At 42.9% G+C, this 22,834-nt stretch overlaps 1 protein-coding gene and 1 long non-coding RNA gene across 6 annotated transcripts in view; one reads left to right on the top strand and one right to left on the bottom strand.

Moving 5' to 3' along the window:
- Positions 1–22,834, top strand: part of LOC147014182 (macrophage mannose receptor 1-like) — a 99,300-nt gene that overhangs the window by 23,132 nt on the left and 53,334 nt on the right. For 4 of the 5 annotated variants that reach the window (XM_085851939.1, XM_085851936.1, XM_085851938.1 and 1 more), the window contains 7 exons: positions 6,660–6,889; positions 7,046–7,214; positions 11,194–11,337; positions 11,517–11,633; positions 16,626–16,811; positions 16,972–17,043; positions 21,993–22,126. In XM_085851939.1, coding sequence (XP_085708065.1) covers positions 6,660–6,889; positions 7,046–7,214; positions 11,194–11,337; positions 11,517–11,633; positions 16,626–16,811; positions 16,972–17,043; positions 21,993–22,126 — 1,052 coding nt within the window. The remainder of the gene's footprint in view (positions 1–6,659; positions 6,890–7,045; positions 7,215–11,193; positions 11,338–11,516; positions 11,634–16,625; positions 16,812–16,971; positions 17,044–21,992; positions 22,127–22,834) is intronic. The other variant, XM_085851937.1, reaches the window with a different exon arrangement.
- LOC147014183 (uncharacterized) overlaps positions 14,572–22,834 on the bottom strand; it is a 60,936-nt gene continuing 52,673 nt past the window's right edge. The window contains exon 3 of the long non-coding RNA XR_015050676.1: positions 14,572–15,234. This is a non-coding gene — a long non-coding RNA (uncharacterized LOC147014183). The remainder of the gene's footprint in view (positions 15,235–22,834) is intronic.

The raw sequence follows: 22,834 nt of genomic DNA, 5'->3' as shown, positions 1-22,834 counted from the left end.
AGGCTACATGCTAATCATTTTTGAGCTGTAAGTTTTCCTGTAAGCCATTATTAACCCACCTTGCAAATGTTATCAACTGCATATTTCACAATCCCTCCCCCATCTTCTGTCTTTATCAGGTTTGTGGCACTAGTGTCTCAGGTGGCATTAACTGTTCAGCGTGTGGCTTGTCGAGTTATCTTTGAGATCTGTTCCCTCATTATGAAATATATAGATTTGTGTATATTCATTAACCAGTTAATAGGCATCCAGAATTATCTTTGACCATGTTGTGGAACGTCAGCTGAAGCCTTTTTGGGAATGAGATGAAAATAAAAAAGACTGTACTGAAAGTTCCAGTCAACACAAAGTGCAGGATTATATTTTAGTGTTCATTATCTTCTACACTGTTTATTGTGCCACACCGGCAGCAATTGTGCAACACCGCTGGCACACCTGCTGCGTATCATAATGATTAGAGATGGTGCAAGCCTAATTTTCTTGAGCTTGAGCTGAGAAAATCTTTCAACCAATGGAGCCCAAGCTAGTGTTTATTCCTGGTAAATTGTTTCCGGGAATTCCTGAAAAATTGCGAGAAATTGATTTGAGATTCCTGCCTTTTCTTGTTTTGTTTTTTTCTCTTCGGGATCGGGAAATTTGGGTTTGAACCATCCCTCCTGGCAAGTGTAGATGTGCTTTCACTTGTGCAATGTGCTCTGTTCACTTCATTTGTAAATACTAAGGAAAGACTCAACAACTTGTATTTTATGACCTTCAGAGCCATCCCATAACCAAGTTGACTGAATAAGAAATGTGTGCAATGGTAAAAGCTCGCTTCATACAAAGCTACATGATGATTGTATGGAAAATGTGGCAGGTGTTACAAAAAAATCCGTTTTCTGCAGGCACGAGTTGCAGTGTTTCATGTAGCAAGAATTATTTCTGTGCTTACATTTTTTTTTATCATTTAAATTGTCCTTGTTAAGGCCTAGGTCACATTTGCCACGGCGGCCGTGGTGTCTCCAAAATCTGCAGCCACTAGCAATTATACGGCGGCCGCAGTATTTCCACGGTCACACAATGTAGCAGTCACATATGTTTTTATTTTTCGGGCAGCCGCACGGCATATTTAGAAATCGTGGAGACCGAAAACGTGGGGGTGCCGTACGGTCTTTGATTTGATGTCGCACGGTGACCTTAGGGCGTCGCTGCGGCGGCCATAGAATTTTCAATGCAGACGCAAGGCGACCGCAGGGGGGCCTAAGGCGAACGTGCGGCCAGACGGACGGTAACGAGTGGGTATATATACCAGTTCTTTTTTTTACAGAAATAAAATATACCAGTATATATAACTGAATATACTATAACTATAATATACCGTGGTGCCCCCAGAATCCGAACGCCCCATTGTTTGAACAAATTGGAATCCGAACAATTTTTTCGAGAAAATTTTGCCCTAAAACCTAATACATTTTAAAAAACCGAACACAACGTGGCGTTCATGTTTGTTCACGTGTCTCCCCCACCTGTTCGAGCCGCATCTTCGCGCTTTGTTCATTCAGTTCGTCGGTGGAAGGACTCGTGAAAGCATCTCTCGTGTGTCGATCGATACTTTAGGCCTCAGTCACATTTGTTCTACGGCGAGGATACGGCGGCCGTACGCTCTCTGAATTGACAGAAACGTGCGGCGGCCGCAGAGAAACTGAGGTGGCCTCAGGGTGGCCCTACGCCATATGGCTATATTTTACAGGTCGTAAGGTCGCCGTGGAATTATAACTCAGAGTTATAACTTTTTTCATTTCTACGTTCGCGTAAAAATTCGGCAAGCCGAAACAAAAGAACTGGTTAAAAAAAAAAAAAATTACCCATTCGTTACCGTCCGTCTGGCTGCACGTTCGGCTTAGGGCCCCCTGCGGTCACCTTGCGGGCACCTTGCGTCTGCCTTGAAAATTCTATAGCCGCCGCAGGGACGCCCTAAGGTCACCGTGCGATATCAAATCAAAGACCGTACGGCACCCCCACGTTTTCGGTCTCCACAATTTATAAATACGCCGTGCGGCTCCCTGAAAAATAAAAACATATGTGACTGCTACATTGTGTGACCGTGGAAATACTGCGGCCGCCGTATAATTGCTAGTGGCCGCAGATTTTGGAGACCCACCGGCCGCCGAGCCAAATGTGACTTAGGCTTTACCTCGTATTTTCACCTTCATTTGTGATGTTTGTTTTTTTTAATCATCTTGTGTTTTAATTAATAACAAAAAAAGCAATCCGATCACGTGGTGTGACGGACTGTCGGACAATGATTGAATTTCACAGCAAAACCAGTTGTAATTTGGAATATCTATACTATGATTACATCAGCCCGATGCGTTTGATGAAAGTGATTGTGGTTCTGTGGGCATCATGTTTGATGAGCTGCCCTGGAGGCAGCGCTCTCGCAGAGTGCGCGAGCGATCGGAACCCAGGATGGAGCTCGAGCCTGTGTGGACCTTTGGATGTGGTGATTGTACCAGTTTCCATACAATACACTGCCACTGAAGGTCATTTACTCATCTTATTTTACCTTAAACATGGGGAATTTCAGTTTAAAGTGTCTTGAAAGTGGGTTTTCTTTGGGTCCACAAACGGATTAATTCACTCCATTATTTCTTATTGGGAAAATATTTTTTGAATCTGAACTTTTTGCAATCCGAACAGCCTCCTGGAACGAATTAAATTGGGATTCTGGGGGCACCACTGTATGGGCAAACACCTATACTCCGATCTCTAGCGGTAGCGCACGGTGGACGCATGGTCGGCGCAGACTGCCACGGAGGCCGTACGTAGGTGCACGGCGGGCGTAGGGGAACCGTGCGTCGACCCTGCGTTGCCCGCAGGTTGTCACACAAACCACAAGGCCACCATACGGCGACCGTGGAAATACTGCGGCCGCCGTAATTTTTGGGTGGTTGGGAAAATTCATTTTTCATTGAGAAGAGCTTACGGCAGCCGCACGAATAACGCAAGCCCACCGTACGCCCTACGTACGGTTGACGTGGAACACATCTACGTCATAGCTTGGCTTGTCGAATTGCTACGGTGAACGTAGAAATGAAAAAAAGTTATAACTCCGCGCTATAATTCCACGGCGCCCCTACGGCCTGTAAAATATAGCCAAACGGCGTAGGGCCTCCCTGAGGCCACCTCAGTTTCTCTGCGGCCGCCGCACGTTTCTGTCAATTCAGAGGGCGTACGGCCACCATATCCTCACCATAGAGCAAATGTGACCTCGGCCTAAATAAATCATTGAATTGGAGGTATCTTCTTCTCTTGCTGTTGGGCCAATTTTAATAGCAGGGAGCCATTGGAAAAGTGCGGGTATTTCTTTCTTGCACTCGGCTTTGAATTTGGCCAATTGCTGTTCGGTCATCAAAGTCTATGACCTGCTTGTACAGGGTCTCAAAACTTTCTTGAGCATGGATTTCCACACCACTGTCCATACAACAACATATTGTGCCAGGAGCTTTTGCTACTGCTGAAGATCATCAAGCTTACCAAATCCACACTGCTTTAAATTAACTGTTGTTTACCCTTAAAGCCACAAGGATTGCTCCAAAACGGAGTCAAACTTGGTGGTGCAACATGAGGGAGGCAAAAGGTGAAAATACGTCATCAATAAAAAGGTTAATTATAATGAAATACGACACGGTGATCGACAAGACAGTGTTATGTGGTCCGGACAGATCTGGTGCACGAGGACAACACATGGGGGAGGTGAGGCACAAAAAACTTTTCTTATGTACACCTAGGAAGAGTACCCATCCCTAGTGACGGGAAAAGTGTAAGTTGATCGATCAATATAAATTATTTCATGGACTTTAAAAAGATTATAACATGGGCTTCCCTTAAGGGATGAGACTGGTACTGCGGTTGGCACCATGTAACCGCGATGGAACTGCGGCTGGCACCATGTAACCGCGATGGAACTGGAACTCTCTGAGGCAGTAATTACTCTTACTATATTAAGGTTACTTTTCTAATCTACTTTTCTAATAATTTTAAATTGGATCATGTGGAAAACCTTTCAGATTTTCCTGGAGAACCTGGGGGCGATTTTCCAAGCCAGCATGAAAGAGAGATGTTACAGATTGTGGTTAAGGGTTCATGCAATTCTCACTGTGCATATCTACATGTACATAACTATAAGTGCCATATGTTAACTTATTTTAACAAAGGTCATTTAGCCAGAAATGTCAGTGAAGTAAATTGTATATTGAATGTGTAAGCAAGTCTCCTATGATAATTTAGTGTTTCAAATAGTAGTTACAGTACATACAGTTTGAGTATGAAATTGAGTGTAATTGAATAAACACCTCCAGACAGGTACATTGATTGGATTTGATTTGATCAGCTTCTTCGGTGAGGGGAGTGTGGGAGGGGGTCAACTATTAATATAATCCTAGCCACCTGGGTTTAGTTGATTCGGTGAGAGCTGATTGGCTATTCCCTCCATTCACAGGTACAAGATGTGGGTGGATCTTTATTTATATATTGACTGCTTTTGACATTTGCATGTGGTACATGCTTGGGAGCCTTGTTGGTATGCGTTCCTGTCTATGCTATCGCTGATGATTCGCCAATAATTGATGAAACCGGTGCGGTAGCTGAGGGGGTGTACAGCATTGGGATTGTCGTGTGTGTTCTTTGTGTGAACGTCTTTATAGTTGTTGAGGAACTCTGGGAAGGGTTTGAAAGAGCGTATCACTTACGTTGTGTAGGTCTTTTGGTTGCTTTACTCAGCTTCTTCGGCTAGTATGAGAGGCTCGTATGAGAGCTACCACAGTCCTGTGTGGGAGGATTCAATTGTGTGTGTACATATACTGAACAAAAATATAAACGCACCAACCTAAATATCTTGAGTCAAGATTGCCATTATGGGAAAATGGTCAAACCGATGATATGTTTGAGCAATGGTTCCTTTGTTTTGCTCAAGACAGATGTTCCCATTGAAATTGACCACTCTGAGTGTGTGGACTCACACGTTGAGTAATCCTTCCCATGAGTGATGGGGGCTTGACAGAGTGATGGTCAGTGAGCGTGACCAGGACACAAACACTCCCTATAGCTTGCCCTATAAAAGGCCTCCCCAAAATGTGGACTGGTGCCAAATGTCAACATGCCACAGATGTCACAAATCTTGAGGGAGCACGCCATTGGCATGCTGAATGCTGGTACGTCAGTACGGGCCGTTGCAGCACACTTCAATGTCCACCACTCCACCATTAGCCGCCTGAGAACGTGCCTCAGAGAGACTGGAAGCACCGTGAACCGCCCACATGCCCGGCGACCACGTGTGACCACCGCCGGTCAGGATCGTCACATGAGGCTGCAACATCTCCGGGATCGACTCCGACCGGCCACGAGGACTGCCGATGAGACTGTCAGGCTGCATAACAGGCACAGGCGATAATCTGGTGATGTCCATGCGCCGGAGATGCACCGCTCTGCGCGACGCCAACGGTGGACACACCCGCTACTGACTGTGTGAACTCTGACAGTGACACCTCGGTTGTGTCGGCTGTTGTAGCGCAAAGACTGTCGCCAGAATTCTCAAGGAACTCTTTGAAATTTAATGCTCAATTGTCATGGATTCTATAACCAAATTGTTGTGAAGATTTAGTATTAATGAGTTCGAGGTAAAATAGTAACAATCGCTTGGTGCGTTTATATTTTTGTTCAGTGTATACATACATACATACATACATACATACATACATACATACATACATACATACATACATACATACATACATACATACATACATACATACATACATACATACATACATACATACATACACACACACACACATACACCAGGTGGCCCAGAAGTAATAGGGCAGTCAGAGAATCCACATTTAAGCAGAAAAGATCCTCCATGGTTCAAACCTGGGCAGTTCCATAATTTCAGACGTACATTTTGCACACATTATTAAGATACCACAGACACAAAGATTGAGAATATGAAACTTTTATTTGGCCATGATATGACAAGTGTTTCGTAGAAAACAAGTAACAATGAAAAAATAGTGTCAACACCTTAATGACCTTGGAATAATTAAAAAAATACCATGTGTTCGGACGTACACAGAAAAAATGAATTTTCTGACTTCATAAGTTCAATTAAAAATTTCTGTGACGTGTGCAGATTTTTTTCAAAAAAAGTGCATTTATAATCTACAATTTTTGAACAACTTGTACAATTCCCTTCAAAATGATATATAATTTGTGCTGATAATTTAATTTTGAAATATTGACTTCCTGGTTGACAAATTTATGAACTGCCCACCTTCCACTTTTGGAGATTCTGCAATCAAAATAATTATCAATTAAGAACATCAAACAAAAATCAATAAATAATCCAAATATCTGGTACTGTCCTTGTTTTTTGATATTTTTTTTTTAATGCAAAAACAGTCACTAAGAGGGTGATACTCCATCTTAATATGTACCACAAGACATCAGATAAGCTTGTGTGTATGTATTGTATTGTTATATGCTCGATATTTTTATCTAACGTATTTATTGAATATTATAACACAGGGACATTTATTCGAAAAACCTTGTTTTTTCCTGGGGTTGTTGTTCTTCTAAATCCTACCATCTCGTCAAATTAATTACTTCACCTCATCTTTTAGATCCTACCATTGCTGTCACCAAACCTCCTCCTGTAACTGAGCTGGTTCTGTTTGGCAAGTCATTGTTCTGGGTCGACATGATTTCACAGCCCTTTGCTGAGGCAAGGAAAGCTTGTCAACGCAATGGTTCTGAGATAGCGAGCTTGATCAGTGTATATGAGAAAGCCTTCGCGTCCTTGCTCGCCCGACGGGCAGGTGGGGAACTGTGGATCGGTCTCAAAAGAAATGAGGTAGGAACGTGGTTACCCATAATGAGACTTTGCTTGTGGTCCTGATTTGTCATAATTTGTCACAATGGGAGAGAGTGTGAACATCATACTCCATCTTCATTTTTACCACATTGTTTAATGGATGTGTGCACCACGGATGTGCTCATGTTACTGCAAACTTCCGGTGCATACCATTGGCTGGATGGCTTGCAAATGGCTGTGACTACTGATTGGTTTCAGAATAAGCCTGTTGAAGTCCAAGCCTGCATGCGTTTGGTGGCTGGGGAAGGTTTGAAGACCGAGTCCTGCTCAAAGAATCTTCCAGTGCTTTGCAAGAAGTCACCAGGTGTGAGGGGTGTGGGTATTTTGGTATGAAAATTCCACCCAGGTCCTGTATTTTTACAGAATACACACAGCGATTAAATATTGTTGATGCATTATCTAACATACACATGAGTGTTCTTTTAAGGAGCTTTCATTTCTTCATAGTTATTTATCAGATAAGTAACAAAGAAAACAGGTGCTCAAATACTTTTCCCAAGGTAGATATTTGTGCTGATTACCTGTTCACCTATTTGAATGTACTAGTATTTTTTTGTATGCCTTGTCGAGGCTCAGATGAGAGCTAACACACAACGGACAGCAAGGGGGGCATGAGACAAGAAGGGCAGGAGTGGAAAGGACAAAACAGTGGGGAACAAAGACATTAGGAGATCTGTGGAAGGGAGATGGATGGGGCGAGGAACACGGGGTATACAAGATGGACATTACAGGGACTTTCAGAAAGGAAAGCAGGGAATTTGAAGGAGGTGGGATTGGGGTGAATTAACGGGGGTAGAAAAGATCGAGGATTTGGATGGGGCCGATAAGAGGGGTGGTGAACAGCTGTTTTGAAGGCATGGAGGGAAGAATTGGATTGAACAGAGTGGGGGGGAGTTTTTTTTTTTTTTTTTTTTTTGTATACCTTGTCGAGGCTCGTGAGAGAGCTAACACACAACGCACAGCAAGGGGGGCATGAGACAAGAGGGGCGGGAGTGGGAAGGACAAAACAGTGGGGAACAGACATTAGGAGATCTGTGGAAGGGAGAGGGATGGGACGGGGAACATGGGGAATACAAGATGGACATTACAGGACTTTCAGGAAGGAAAGCAGGGAATTTGAAGGAGGTGGGCTTGGGTGGATTATCAGGGGTAGAAAAGATCGAGGATTTGGATGGGGGATGATAAGAGATGGTGGTGAACAGCAGTTTTGAAGGCCTGGAGGGAAGAATGGGATTGAATAGAGTGAGGGAGTTTATTCCAAAGGCTGGAAAAAAAGAGGAATAAAAGAGTGAAGGTGAGCAGTGATTCGTGATTTTGGTAGTTTTACCAGAAGGGGGTTGTTGGCGGACCTTGAGCGCCCTGCGGAAATGTGGTGGGGACAAATCACAGAGAGGGCAGTGGGGGCGAGGCTGGAGAGGAGACGGTAGAAGACAGAAAGACCACCGACCAACCTGCGGTGATTGAGTGAGAGGCCCAAAGACTCAGCCTCATTGTGGGAGATGCCAATGATCCGAAAAGCCTTGGTTTCCACAGCGTGAAGCCGAGAAAGGTGAGAGGCAGGAGCACCAGCCCAGAGAGGAGACCAGTACTCCATCAGGCTGCAGACAAAAACTTTGTAAGTGGTTAGAAGCTCAGGTTGGCGGAGGAAAGACTGCATGACGGAGGATCCCCAGTGGGCGACTGGCTTTGGAGGCCAGTTTGGAAATGTGCTTTTCCCAGGAAAGATCATGGCAGATAGTGGGACCCAGAAGCTTGAAAGAAAGGACTTCTTCCAAAGGATTGTTGAGAAAGTAAATGGGGGGTTCCAAATGGTCCTTTCAGAGAGACATTGTGAGAGTGTGAGATTTGTCCAGATTGAAAGACATGTTCCACGTGTTGGACCAGTTTGTGGTTTTACCCAGATCTGCAGTGAGCGAAGAAGCTGCTGCTTGCCGGTCTGAGGGATGACAGATGGTACGGCAGAGGGTGGAGTCATCAGCAAAGAGATAAAGAGGATTTTCCAGAGAATCTGAATGATCATTGATGAAAACCAGAAAAAGAACAGGCCCAGAACGCTACCTCGAGGAACTTCAGCCTGGAGAGGAAGAGGGGATGAAAGAACTCCATTTGGGGCCACACGTTGACTTGAAATTTCATCCAATTGACTTGAAATTTGAAGAGGATATATATTTCAGGTCACTGAATTCAACCACCAATTATTTTGTAGGTCCACATCGGCCAAAAGGTCAACAAAGACCGGATTTCTAAAATCCTCAATTTTCATCCAATTGACTTGAAATTTGAAGAGGAGTAACATATTTGGTCATTGAATTCCACCACCAATTATTTTTGAGGTCAAATTTGTTTTATTGATTTTGCAAGTGTCATGCTCTGCATGACGTCTTCTTGTTTGTATATTTGTTTGTTCGTCTGTTTGTCTGTCTGTTTGTTTGTTCGTCTGTTTGTCTGTCTGTTTGTTTGTCCGCACAGAACTTTTGTGTTTTTCTCTGCAGGCACTTAGCGGATTGAGACGAAGTTTTCACCATTGGTGTGACTCCTTCTGTGGAATATTTTAATTATAATTATAACGTCATAGGTCACGTGGTGTTGCAGCCATATTGAAAAAACGGAAAAATTATACCTCTGTATCTCTGAAACCGCAAAAAGGAAAAAACTTGAAACTTGGCACATCACAAGTCCTCCTCATAGGAAATTACTGTGATTTTTTTTATGACATCATAGGTGCCCTCGTTATGACATCATAATTGCATATGTAGAATGCCACGTCCAATTAGTATGAACATTTTTGAGGATCATCTAAGGATAAAGTAGTCCACAGAAATAAAAATAATGACGTCATCGGTCACGTGATTCCGCAGCCATGGTTTGTTTGTTTTTTTTAAACCTTCAAAAATCTTCTTCTCTGAAGTGGCTGGCCAAATCGAGACAAAACTTTACACGTATGACCGCCTGTCCATGAGGAACACGAGGTTCACACATATGATGTCATAGGTTACATGGTTTGGCAGCCATATTGGATTTACCCTAAAACCTATAAATATACACCACTCAAAAAAAGTCCTGGCAAGGGTCTGCAATCTCTTGCTCTTTTTCTTGTTTTAATTGCATTTGAATTATTTTTCATTCTCCAGTCAGTCCTCTATTTAGATTGCTTCATGAGAACATTGTCAACGAATTTAGGAACATAATTCCATTTATGATGCATTGATTCATTACGTTGTTTTGAAAATAGAAAAAAATGAAAAATTTAAAGAAAACAACTCATTTGAACGACTTTTGGCAGGATTCATAATGACACACAATACCTAACTCTCTACCACATACCCGAGCATCAGGGTCAAAATCAACGCCATATTGGTGAAGACCTAGTTGTGTCACGTGCATTTATTGTGTTTTCCTTTGTTAAACCTCAGCAAAACCCTGAAAACACACTTCTCTATGAGCAATCTCCTCCGCCATATTCATTTCAACTTGTTATAATATCTTTTTTTGGTACTTGTGTCATATTTTTTTTTCTGCAAGTTTTGACTCAAGGATGCAACCAGGAACGTATCCTAATTTTTATTTTTTATTTTTTAATCATTAATAAAATAGAGTTGATTTACATTGTTTCGCCTAACGTCGTGTTTTCCTGGAATACACCCCCAACATAAATAAGACTTACGGTATTTTTACCCGACATGAAACGTGCTGCAGTGTAGCCTTGAGGTGTCTAGCCTAGTTTTGAATCTCATCCGTGCTATAAACTCTCATCCTGGTGTATCGCAGACATGACAGCTCATCTTTGTGTGTACCATCCTTCAGATGGATGGGCAACTGGGTGTCTCATCTGCTAAAATATATTAGTTGGTAGACATTCACTGAGAGAAGGGCAGCTATCACAGCATCCTGACCAAATTCCAAATCCCTCCACCCTCAGGTTGGCAATCTGTCTGGGATTGTAACCCTTGCCAATTAAATTGCTTCAGCAGAACCGACACTTTGTATAGAGAATGGTACACAAATATATGTACAAAACATGGCTTTTATTATGCTTATGGAGGCAGACAAAGAGTGAGTTAAATTGTAGAAATAACTGGGAAAACAGGGTGGCTCTATTTTTCGAAAGTGGGGAGGGTGGAAGTAATTTAATGGTATTGGTCTTTTTTATGTGGATGGACAATGGTTTATATTTGAAAAAGTGACAAGATGCCATAACTACCTAGATTTAATCTGCCGATTTACCAATGTTGTCCAATCTTTGCTTCTGGATTCTAAACTTTATCTTCCATTTTCTCCTGCAGACCCACCACCTACAGATACCCGTGTCCTTGGGCCTTGCCCGTCAACTAGCAAATCTTGGGAGAAGTTGGGTGACTCCTGCTTTTTGTTTCAATCAGACACAAAACTCAGCTGGATGGGAGCTGCAGTCACCTGTTCCAAGCTCGGTATGATGTCAGCCACATGAGCCAAAAACCCATGGTACTAAAATGGCTGCAGGAAAGGCTTTGATATGCAAAGGCTTGCTTGATTGCAATGGGTACTTGGAGAACATTTTTGATGAAAGTTTACATAACATCTTCACCTTGTGCTGGTGTTCTCTTCATATAATACACCTTGATTCTAGAGGGTTCGCTGACCAGCTTGAAGAACAGAACTGAAAGTCGTTTATTGGAGGAGAAGATGAAATTCTTTCGAAATGTAACCGAGGGTTTTTGGATTGGTCTTCACGTTGATTCTGATGGTCAGTACCCCCTGTTTATTTAGCTTTTTGATTCCCTTTCCACCCTCTTATTCCTCTGCCAATCCCTTTTCCGATTTCTCTTCCTCTCGTACTTCCTCTCATAACCAACCTACTTTTGCTTCTTTTTTTTTTTTGCTTTATGATGTCATTTGTTCTTCTTTGGAGAAAAGTTAATTTAGCAGCTTTGACATAAGTTCCTTATAATTACACCAAGGTGAAGCAGGGCAGTACGAATTACCACTTGCGCAAGAAAGGATTGAATCTACACAGTGAGTGAGATGTACATGTGACAACAACAACAACATAGGGACAGTGTTTTCGGATGTTTTAGTTTCCTGCTTCAGAGAGAGTGTCTGCTTTCTGTCTAACAATGCATGAAAAAGCTAATTTATATAAGTTATTGATCACAAATGTTTTCCTTACCACGGATGGATGGACTTGGTTCACCACAATGTATTAGCTTGTGACAAATGATGTCAAAGGATTGCTGAACCCTTTAAGCCTCATCTCTCCAATCATAAATAGAAACGAACATGTCAAGTTAAAAATTGAGTTGTACAAAGTGCGGCAAAAATCAGTCACTTCAGGGATTGTGGCAAGTCAGGCACCATTCTGTTACATGAGCTTAAACCTGACTTCATCCTGTGGGAGCAATTGACATCACATTCACGTCGACCATCCCATAAACATTGAGGAAATAAGGAAAAAGTACGATGTTCATGTATAAAGTGCCCAATGTTGAAGCATTCTCTGTGAAAAGATTCAGATTGGTATTGATGTGAATGATTAGGAGTTCAAACATCAGTTGTCATTTACTGCTTAAAGGGGGAAAAAATGATGAGCATTAAATTCTTATGGTGTGAGATTGACACCACACCCACCCTGTCAGGAACATGTTAAAGCCAAGCCAAACTTGGTTCACTCCTCGGCCCCTGGCAGTGGTGTAAACTTTTTTTGTGAAGTTGGTATGTACTACGAGTACACCCGCTCCCTACGGGAGCAACCAGGGAAAAGAGGGGTTGGGGCGAAGGGGATCACGTGCACGTGCACACCATGCGGATGGCGGTTTGTTAATATCCTTATTGTGTAACAGCCACAATTATTCCCACGTCATTGTTGGGTTGGCTGGTGAAAGCTTGACCCAAGTCTTTCACGAACCGGTGAGCCAGGCTTGACGTTCGACGAAGGTTGAGGCAAGAATTTGTAATTTGTTCAGGGTGCCCCCAATAGCTCAGCTGTTCTTCATGAAGGACACTGTGGAATCTTTAAAGTCCACCAACTAATGCTGGCAGATGGGATAGCAGCTTAACATCCATCCAAGAAATGGCACACATTGATGAATCACCCTGCCTGTGAAACACATGGGATGACAGCCATGGGCGGATCCAGGAATTTCAAGATGGGGGGGGGGGTTGGGGGGTGCACCAGGCCATAGTTTTGAACAGGGGAGGGGGGTTTGGGGGTCCTTCCTCTGGAAATTTGGAGAAATTGATTGTCGGAAACGGCATATCTTGCCTTCTTAGAATTTTTCTACAGTTCGTTGCATTCTACCCTGGCCCAACAGTTCAGCAGATTCGTGATGACTAATGGGCTAAAGTGGCAAACTTGCCTGGCCGATCCTTAATTATAAAGGCCTGTGCACACCTGTGGTGTGAAATGATGGTGTTGACCATCTGTGTGCTGGGCGAAACCCGGCACCACTAGGCGCCAAGGTTCCGAAGCTTAGGGCAGGGAGTCTCCCCACAAAAGAAATCAGATATGGCGGATGTGAATTATTTTTTTGCTCGGGAATTATGCTATTTTGGAAAAGATGGCGCTTGTGTTTGCGAATAAAAATGTCACACACGTCATGTGGTTATGGTGTATGTTCTTGAGGGCAGATGCCATCCGACTTTCTCCCATTGAATCTCTTAGGTAGGTCTTCAGGTTCCGCAGGCAATAAAATGAGCGTTCAGCCTCACAGAAGCCGACAGAGGTGTATCCAATATGGAGTAGGACTTTGATAAATGGAAATTTGTCTCCATATCATACCACATGGAAACAACCCTGTAGGCCGACCCTGTTGTGCCTCATCTGTGTATATTTTACAAGCCAATCCACACACGTCATACCTAGTTATTCTACGATGATTGACACGTGCAAAATACAAACATTCCTGGTTATACTTCAGCTGAAGGGCTCCATAACATCCGATATCCAAAGGTTGTAAGATATGGGAACTGTATGGAGGAAGAATGGAACAGCACAATATCGTTTCCCTTGGTCCAGTTGATCAGGTCAATAGCTACGTGACTTCTGTGACCATCATACAAGACAAGTATTGTGTCTGAAGCATCCTGACATTGTACATATTCCATGAAATGGTCCTGCATACAGTCTTTAAAAACCTGGAAATTTGATTATCCTTTTTCATTTCATCGATCAGCACCAACAGTTTTCCCCTGCATCAAGTCTGGCACCATTCACTCACTGTCCAGGAAAAACAAAGAAAGGTGGTATCTGATTTTTTTTTCCCTGTGCATTAACCACTCTACGAATGGTAACAGTCTTGCTTCTTTCAGCCATGACAGCTTGTGGTTGATATCCTCTACCTGCAGCAACATTAGGCAGCTTGAATTTTGTATTGATGCCCTTCTCATCTACATTATAAATAAGCCGTGGTTTGTCCTTTCAATTGTATTTGGTTCGAATATGGTCCCGTTCTTTGAAGCTGTTTGTCACTGATTCTTCCGATGTACAACGTGCTCTAACAGCTCAGATAAAGTTGATGGTTGTACCACACGCAGTTCAGATAAACTTGATGGTTTTACCACACACAGCATCACACCAATTTTGGCATCACATGGGAATTTACAAATGCTCGATTATTCATCATGCCGAGGAAAACATTTTGAAATACAGGGCTTTCCAAAAAGACTCGGACAACTTTGGTTTTTAAGATATTTAGAACCACAATTGATACAATGATACCCTTTGGTTTACATAATACAGAAACTCATAATGTTTTGTACACACCATCACTACACTTCAACGTGAGCTTCGTTTGTCACACGCAGGACATCAAGGCACTACATGAGTTGTTGCCATGTTTCTCTCAGCATCATGAGTGTGCATGCAGCTGTGATCCGAGAACGAAGATCCTGCAGATTTGCCATCTTAGTGCTGTAGACAACATATTTAACAAACCCCCACAGGAAAAAAAAATCAAGGGGGTTATGTCTGGTGATCGTGGGGGCAAGGCGGTTGGTCCATCTCGGCCAATCCAGTGACATGGAAATGTTTCATTCAGGACGGCTCGAACTATGAAAGCCCAATGAAGAGGAGCGCCATCCTGTTGAAAAATTCTATCGGGTTGCAGGTCTTGAATCTGTGGGAAGGTGAATCCTTCCAACATGTTCATGTAAATTTTTGAGGTCACTGCATCCTCCGCGAAGAAAAACGGACCCACTCTCTGGCACTCGTCTGCAACGGCAGATTCCTTCCATACCTTGTACGGAAATTACGATGAACTTGTGTGTCGGATATCGTCTCGATGAACCATTCAATGCACTGAGCTCTCTCCTGTGGAGTCGCCATTCTCTTTCACATTGAACCACCAGACCTGAAAATAAAGAAAAGTTTATGAGTTTCTTTATCATGTAAAACAAAGGGTATTGTTTCTTTTGTGGTACTAAATATATTAACAACCAATGTTGTCCAGGTCTTTTTGGAACACACTGCACATGACCATTAAATAACTAAAGGAAAAGCTAAAAGAAAGAAAAGTTAAAGGATTTAAACAGAACTTTGTAGTTTTCTATTCCCAAGTTGTTTCATAGATCTATCTTATGCTTGGTGTTAAAATGAAATATTATTCTTCGGTAGAAGCACCTGCTCACTATGGTAGCAGCCAGGGGGGTTATGTTGGTATCCTTATTCAAACATGTAATTCAAAACAGCTCACTGCAGGGGATGTGGGAAAAGGTGCAGTATATGACTGAAAAGGGCAAAGGGTGGGACTTGTAATACTATCTCCCACCAGGAGAGGCGCTACATGATACACATTTACATAGAAAATTTGCATTCCCCCTTTCTCCCCCCCCACCCCTAAGACCACTGCCATAGATAAAATTACCTGTATGCACTAATTGAGGTCATGCTGATCCTATGTCGCAAGTCTGGATGTAATTGGCCCAGAAATGTAGGAAGAGTAGCACGCCAAACACCATTGGAAAAAACACAAGTGCGCGCGCGCGCACACACACACACACACACACACACACACACACACACACACACACACACACACACACACACACACCAGTCCCTGAATTATAGTAAAGATTAACCCCTGTCCAGTGAGTCTCAGTGGCATAATGGTAAGAGAATCTGCTCCGAGTCTGAGAGGTCAGTGGTTCAAACTCCAGATGAGTCATAACAAAGACTAAAAACAATGGTCTGTGCTGCTTGCTTGCTTAATGTTCAGCATTTAAAGGATAGTGTGTGGATAAACAACACTGGGAAGGCAATGTCAAACCACCCAGTGTCACCCTTGCCAAAATACTGCTTCGGCAGCACAAATGCTCTGTGACGAGTATGGAGCATCAAAATAAATATGAAAACCTTGCCTAAGAAGATTTTCCTTCCTTGCTGCAGATACATCTTGCCAAATTAATTGCTCACTTGTAAAGAGTTTCATTAACACATTTTCAACACATTTATGTTTCTTCCCTGTTATGATTTGCACAATGCACTTTTCCTCCATAAAACATGCCTGATTTACAACACTACCGAATCTGCAAGCTAACATGGCTTCTCTGGCTTCTTTGTCTTCTTGGCCTGTTATTACCATGGCCTTGTCTTTCAAAAAATTCGAAATTTGTATATTTATATTGGTTCAGTCTTGATGGTCAATAAAATGGGATATGGGCACCAGATATAGCAGGACGCTGGTAATATACATGTTTTATCAACTTTACTTATTCCTCTGTTCTATATTGCTCATGTTCCAAGGTTGTTTGTCTTGGTTGGATGGGAGTTCAACAAGTTACAATCGTCTTTGGGCTTCAAACAAGCAAGAGTGCAGCACATACTCAAGTGGAGCATGTGAGCATTGCGTAGAGATTTCCTCCAAAGATTTCAGCTGGAAAGAGCGTGACTGCACAGACAGGACTGGCTACATCTGTCGTGCATCAAGAGGTGAGTACTTGACTAATCTCGTGTTAAAAGCAGATTTCTAGTTAATTTTTGGTGGGGTTGTGCTTCCTGATGAAATCCCCTGAACTTATCTCCTCCCATTCAGCGTTTGCGTAAACAGAAATCATCCTAACTTTACTGAATGCTTTATGTGTGTTGGAAGTCATCGAAACAGCTGGAGTCATTGAGAATGGAAGAAAAGCAGCAAAGGTGGTCCGTCCTGCCCATATTCATGGTGAGTCAAAGTTCACTAGGTCAATGGAATAAACACTTTTCCGAACTTTGTCATTTCACATCCTCTTATCCCATTAACCTCACCTCACCATGCCCTGTGCCCACCTCCTTATATGCTGCACTTGACGTCACAGACAACCTAACAATTCTTTGCTTGTCACAAAAAAGGACACTTTTTTTTTTGTTTGTATACATTGTCGAGGTTTGTGAAAGAGCTCGTACACATGAAGGGATTAGTTAGGACGTAACAGAAAAAAAAAGGACTCAAAACACGCAAAACAGGATGCAAAAGAAACAGTGGAAAGAGAGGGGAAACACCAACAGCGGAGTTGAAGGCTGATATGGAGGGAGACTTGGACAAACAATGGGTGTGGTGAGGAAATGGGACAGGAGAGGATGTATGGGGTGGACAAGATGGATGCAAAAAGAAACTCCAAGGATAGGAAACTGGAAATTTGGGAGGAGGAGGGATTGCGGTGGGGTTAATGAGGGTACAGTGTTGGTACTCACCCCCACATCTCCTTCAAGCCCATGTTATTCAAACCCCACCCCTTCTATGGGTGCCCCCTCTTCAGCCTCCTTGCACTTCATGTCCTGTCTTTCTGCAACCCCCATCAAACCCACCCCCAAAGATTCAGGGCCCCTCTTTTTGCATCCCTCCTCACCCCACCCTTTCAAGACTTCTACCACACCCCACCCCTGAAAGCTTTTCCCACACCCTGCCCCCACAAAGCCTCTGCCCCATCCTGCACTCTCCCAATGCCTACTCCATTGTCACTAACTGTGTGGACCTCAAACATCTGAATCCTCCACTCCAACCAGACAGATCTCTCAATCTAGGCTGTTGCTGATGAACGGGACATCTGTTTAACAGAATTCTTCCTCCCACAGGACGTCCTTGACTCCTTATTGTGTCTCCCTCGCTATTGTCTCCTCTAATTTGATAGGCCATAACCATGCCCCAGCAGCAAAGTTGCACTTTACATGAAGAACTCAATTTCTCACTGTACGTGTACTGATCTTACACCTCCCACCCCCCCCCCCCCCCCAGAAGTACCTTTGGATACGACTTCTCATCCACTCCCTTTCCGACCAGGATTTTCCAATCATTGGCAAATCCTCCCTGCTTGACTCGATGATGATAACATGACATAACTTCCCTGCAAATATTTCCTGCTCTTCCTCTGCTCCAATTGGTTCATCTGATCATATACTTGTGAGATTCAGCATCTATATGGCTATTCTCAGAGAGATGCCACAGTGCCGGTGAGACTGGTGGTTCACTCAGGCAGATTGGCAGGGACTGCAAGGTGCCATCTCACATTAGGTATCCTATATTTACTGGCCCTGAGATTAACTCAGTCTGGGAATTCAAGTTTGAACTTTTAAACTTGTCTCCCTCAAAAACACGGTAGCACTTTGTTAAGTCCGTCTCCAGTGTATGCTCTGCCCCCATCCCTTCCCTTTCTTCAAATGGCACCACAGCCGACTCCATTCATGAGAAGGCTGAATGCCTCACTTCTGTATTTGCTTCCAAATCTTGTGTCCCCATTCCCCAACATGAACACGTGAACTCTCTATACCCACTCTACCCAACCTCACTCAACTGCTCCTGGACTCTGTGTTGTTTGCACCTGAGAATTTGGAGAAGTTTCTGGCAACCCTCGACTGATTCTGCAACCTGGCCAGATGGCATCAGCTCACATGTCCTAAAAGCCTGCTCTGCTCTTTCTGCCTTTTTCAATCTATAATTTTCCCTACGTCTCCTCCAACATCACTGTACTACATAAAAAGATGCAAAAACTGATCCCCTTATTCATACAGACCTATTAGGTTGTTTCTAATCATCAGCAATGTCATGAAATTCATCATCGCAGTTTACATGAAAGCCTTCCTTTTCTCCAAAGATCTCATCTCAATCACCAATTCAGATTGAGACCTGTTCATTCTACCTTGGACATGCTGCTCCTGCTCTGCGAACAATGGATGGAGGCCACCAATGTCAGACATGAGATCAAGGCGATCTCTCTCGACATGTCTCGAGCTTTCGAGGCCAACTCTCGCTCTTTGTCTCTCCGAAAGGGCCAACTCAAGGCCAACTCCACACATGGCTTACTGACTTCCTCTACTCTCAATGGAATCCTTTCATCTCCTCTCACTGTTAAGCTTGGAGACCCCGACAGAATGTTCTCGGCCCAGTCCTTTCCTGATCTTCATCAACAATCTCACTGATTCTGGAAAATCCTCTTTATATATTTGCTGATGATTCCACCCTCTGCCATAACATCCTTCATCCTTCAGATCCTTCATTCATGGCATCCTTATTTTTGTTGCAGGCAGCAGCGTGTTCCCTCTCGACAGAACTTGATGGAATCACAAGCTGGTGAAACATCTGGAATATGTCTTTCAATCCTGACAAATCTCGCTCTCTCACTCTTTGTCTCTCCGAAAGGACCATCTGGTGAACTCTCCCATCTACTTTCTTCACAATCCTTTTGAAGTTCAGTCACTCAAACTGCTGGGTCTCACTATCAGCCATGATATTTCTAAGTTAGCCTCTAAAGCCATCACCAACTGGGCATCCTTCTTCATGCAAAGTCCTTCCTTGGCACAGCTGAACTCCAATCCACCTACAAGACTTTCATTAGCAGCTTGATGGAGTCCTGCTCTCCCCTTGGGGCTGGTGGACTCTGCATCACACCTTGCTCAGCTTGATGCTGTGGAAGCCTTTAAGATTATTGGATGTCCTGCAATGAAGCCGAGTTCATTGGACTATCCACTTTCCATCGCAGACAGGTTTGTGATCTCTGTCTTCTTCGACCTCCTTTCTGGTCTTGCACCCTCTGATCTTTCCATGCTTTGCCCCTCTTCCCCACACCCTCCCCCTCGAGGTTTCTGCAAAGTGCATGTGGTCCATCATCAACCCCCTTCTAATGAAAGTCCCTAAATTCAGAATAACTGCTCACTTCCACTCATTCGTTCCTATTTTTTCCCCACATGTGGAACCAACTTCCACATGCTCTCAAATCTCATTCTTCCCTCTGTTGGATACACTCACTACCAACTGTCCTCCTGACAGCTTGCACTCACCACAATTTCACCACGACTTTCATTCACCACACCCCTCTCCAATGGGTGCACTCACTGCACTATCACTACTTTCTACACTCACCCCTCCTTCACCACTGCCAATCTCTTCTGCACACTCCCTTCACAAATGTAACTAACATTTATTGACGCATTTGTTTCCACTTGATTGCCTCCTACAAAGTAGCTTTACATTCCTTAACCCTGCCTATAATACTTCTTAGGTGTATCATTTATACACACTGCGGAACAGCAAAGACGACCCTCTGTTTCCACTGTCCCTGATATTGCACACATCAAACATTTATCACATCATTTGGAACCTTCTTCGACTCTCCTTGTTTCATAATTGACTCGCTGTCTATTGACTTGCTTCCGGACCATGTTTTCAACTACTGTACTGTCATTTACCTGCACTGCTCACTGACTAATCCAATCCCAAGCTTAAAAAAACAAAATTTATAACACCGCAAAACGCCCCACTCATCGAAATAGACCCAAGACTATACATTCCAAACTATACAATTACCCACTAATCCACGACGAACATGGCTGCAACTGTAGAGTGTAGTCTTTGCTGTTCTGCCAAGTTTGGACAAAATTGGACCATGAATGTCGGAGAAATGGTTGGGGACATCTTTAAGTAACAAAATGGCCACCAGTTGGCCATCTTGGATAAGATCTCGAAAAAAAATGACGTGCTAATGTAAGCCATCATTTCTTATCTGACTGCCAAGTTTCATCAACACCGGTAAATGCATGTCCGATAAATGGTTGAGGACATGTTCAACATCGGCTTTTATTTACAACTAAAATGGCCACAAGTCGGTCATCTTAGATATGATCTCGAAAAAAAATGAAGCGTTTATGCAAGCCATCATTTGTTATCTGTCTGCCACGTTTGAACAATATCGGTAAATGCATGTCTGAGAAATGGTTGAAGACATGTATGACAACTGGTTTTGGGGGTTTTTTTTACAACCAAAATGGCTGCCAGTCGGCCATCTTGGATCTGATGTCGAAAAAAAATGACGTGCATATGTTTACCATCATGTGTTGTCTTTGTACCAAAGTATGAATAAAATCAGTCGGTACATGTCCGAGATATGTTTACGGATGCACACGCGCATATGCACACATGCACACACGGACATGAAAATCGAGACCAAATCCATAAGCCCCCCGTTTCGGACTAAGTCCAATGGGGACGAATAATAATGATAATGATAATCATGATAATCCTCCCTTCCAAGGAACTTCAACACAGGCAGAGGCCATGAGGCCCATCAAAGCCTGCACTAGTATTGCCGCAAGTTATGGTTATTTGACAATGCTCTATCTTTTTAAATGCTGAGCATCAAGCAAGGAAGCAGCACATACCATTTTTGAAGTCATTCATATGACTCGAGCGGGGTTCAAACCGCTGAACTCCCAGACTCAGGGCAGATGCTCCAACCATGACATATTGCAAGAAGTCTCTCCCAATTTTTTGTCCCTCTTGTTTTACATCAATTGCAAATTATGCATTGAATGGAAAAGTGGCCTTGGTGATATATCATGTCTCTCTGACTCTTGCACGACCTGCTTTATCCTTTATCTCAACTGAAATCTCCTTTACCACATTCTCAGTGCATTTACCTCGAACCTGATGATGTTTGACTCTTTTCAGGAACTGATCTTAATATGAAAACAACTTTGTTTACTTTTTCAGGTTTCCCTTTTTAATGTCTCTTTTGTAAATTTTGGTGCTGACATTGTAGATATAACTGAAAGCAAGATTGGTGTTGCTAAACTATTATATTTTAATTTAGTTTGACTTGTTTTCCTCCATTGCTTATTGCTGTAAAATTAATGGGTGAGCAGGGAAAAGGCGCAGTGCCGGATGTGAAGTTCGAAAGATTTTCGATAAACCCAAGATAGCACTTACTCCGAACCAGCCTTCTTTGAACGAACCACAGGGAGGCTGCCCATGGAAATGGGACCTTTTCAACAATAAGGTGCGTTGTTGTGTCGTTTGTTTTCAGTTACTCTGAGACATTTAAGAAGCTGATTCTGGAGTACAATGCAAGGATATACAGTACAAGGAACTTTGACAGGTGTAAGCCATTTTTTCCATTGTGCCAATGTTCTATCAAAAGCACAAAAATGTGTTTTCCCTCTTTTGTCCCTCAATCGTTACTGGTGACCATACAAACCGACAAAGCATAATAGTTTATGTGTGACCATGCAAACCTAATCGATTTAATACTGTTTTAGACCGAACTTGATGGAGCAGTGAGGCACAAATCGCATCTCATACAGCCGAAGTGACGTGATCCATCAGTAGCAATGGCCATCTGCAACACTAGCACATTGCCTCTGCCTCAGTGTCCATAAACCAGTATGTGTGGTTATGGTTGGGCGTTATAACAAGCCAATGCAAAGCCCTTTCGACCAGATAAATGTGACACGGCATTAACCGCCGTGTGAGAATGAGTAAACTTTGCCTCCGACCCAGATGTCTTCGACAGAGCCAACTCAAGTCTATTTTCAAAAGCAATGATTTAAAGGTCTCGATTATATATATATATATATATATATATATATATATATATATATATATATATATATATATATATATATATATATATATATATATATATATATATATATATATATATATATATATATATATGGAGGCTGGAGTCCTTTCACCATCTAACTTT

The sequence above is a fragment of the Eptatretus burgeri genome, chromosome 13 (assembly GCF_056783735.1).
Source record: "Eptatretus burgeri isolate ZD-2024b chromosome 13, Ebu_testis_v1, whole genome shotgun sequence".
NCBI lineage: Eukaryota > Metazoa > Chordata > Myxini > Myxiniformes > Myxinidae > Eptatretus > Eptatretus burgeri.
Note: the sequence above shows the minus strand (reverse complement) of the source record. Positions and strands in the feature narration are given on the sequence as shown.